The 1,411-nt window shown below is 41.1% G+C and overlaps 1 protein-coding gene across 1 annotated transcript in view; it reads right to left on the bottom strand.

Moving 5' to 3' along the window:
• Positions 1-1,411, bottom strand: part of SARC_00417 (hypothetical protein) — a gene marked incomplete at both ends in the record, with an annotated part of 32,427 nt that overhangs the window by 15,085 nt on the left and 15,931 nt on the right. The window contains 2 exons of the mRNA XM_014305910.1: positions 67-234; positions 873-1,043. Of these exons, the coding sequence (XP_014161385.1) occupies positions 67-234; positions 873-1,043 (339 nt within the window). The remainder of the gene's footprint in view (positions 1-66; positions 235-872; positions 1,044-1,411) is intronic.

Genomic DNA, 1,411 nt, shown 5'->3' with positions numbered 1-1,411 from the left:
ATATATAGTAGATAGATAGATAGATATATATATATATATATATATATATATATACATTTAACAAACCTCCACATCCACGCCTGCTTGGAGCAGGAACTGGACCACTTGTTCGTGCTGTTGCAACACAGCGACGTGTAGACAGGTGCCGTTGTGCGGTGTTTGGTAGTGCACATCTGCGTTGTTGTCCACCATTAGCTTCACGAGTGATAGGTCGCCCAAGGCACACGCAACGGTCTGAGAGAGACAGACAATCATAGGTGTACAGTTGAGCCGTTTGTTAAGTGTATACTTGCAATAAAAGGGCGGCACGTACACAGATGTAGACCACTGCTGAGAGAGACAGACAGCAATAGGTTCACAGTTAAAATAAACCGTTGTTAAATATGCACATGGAATAAACGAATGGCAAGCACACAGGTGTGAACTACTGTTAAGAACAACCCGCTAATTTCATGGATTATGATCCACTGCACAACCCCTGAATACAACACAGCGATATGAGAGTGCGCTCATACGCATATAACATGTGCATGCATGTATAATATATAACATGAGCATGTATGTGTAATATATAGCATGTGCATGCATGAGTAATATATAGCATGTGCACGCGTGTATAACATAAGCTACTGAGTGAATACAGACAGTACTCAAGCCTTAAACTATTGGCCAGGTAGCTCTGTGGCTGTTCTATTGCATGTGCATGCATGCATCACACTAGTATTCTCGCCGTGACAAAACCCTAAAACCCCACATTCTGCCATGACACATAACTATATGCGTGTTTGCATACACAACAACCCTAAAACCTAGGACACACCCAACCGCACATGTGTGAGTAGATAGAAACACGCGTACACGTGTTCACTTACCAAAGGTGTCTCTCCTTCGCTGACCGCATTTGCGTCTGCCCCAGCGCTCAGCAGCGCTTCAGCGAACCATTTGTTTTTATTGGCCACGCTCACAAACAGGGCCGTTTGTCCTGACAGGTTCTTTATCTCTAGATCAAGACACACATCCGCTACAACCAGTTCAGTGATAACCTGTGAGTGTGCGAGTAGGTCAGGTTGACTTGTGAGTGTGATATATATCTGTGTATCAATTTTCTACGCATACGTGAAGCGTCGTGTATAGTACGGCAAGTTAAACTTAGAACTTGAACAGAAGATTTTTGAACTCCTTTTTGCGCTGACCAAACAGAACTGGGACGGGTCGACATCGGTGCAAGCGTATATTCGGTACAACAGAGACAGTGCTCGGTGATCCCGTATGCTATGGACAAGAGCTGATATATATATATATATATATATATATATATATAAATACATATATATATACATACACATATACACATAAATAAATATGTATATATATATATATATATGTATATATATATACATAAACACATCTA

This window comes from Sphaeroforma arctica (genome assembly GCF_001186125.1).
Source record: "Sphaeroforma arctica JP610 unplaced genomic scaffold supercont1.12, whole genome shotgun sequence".
In the NCBI taxonomy this organism is placed as follows: domain Eukaryota; class Ichthyosporea; order Ichthyophonida; genus Sphaeroforma; species Sphaeroforma arctica.
Note: the sequence above shows the minus strand (reverse complement) of the source record. Positions and strands in the feature narration are given on the sequence as shown.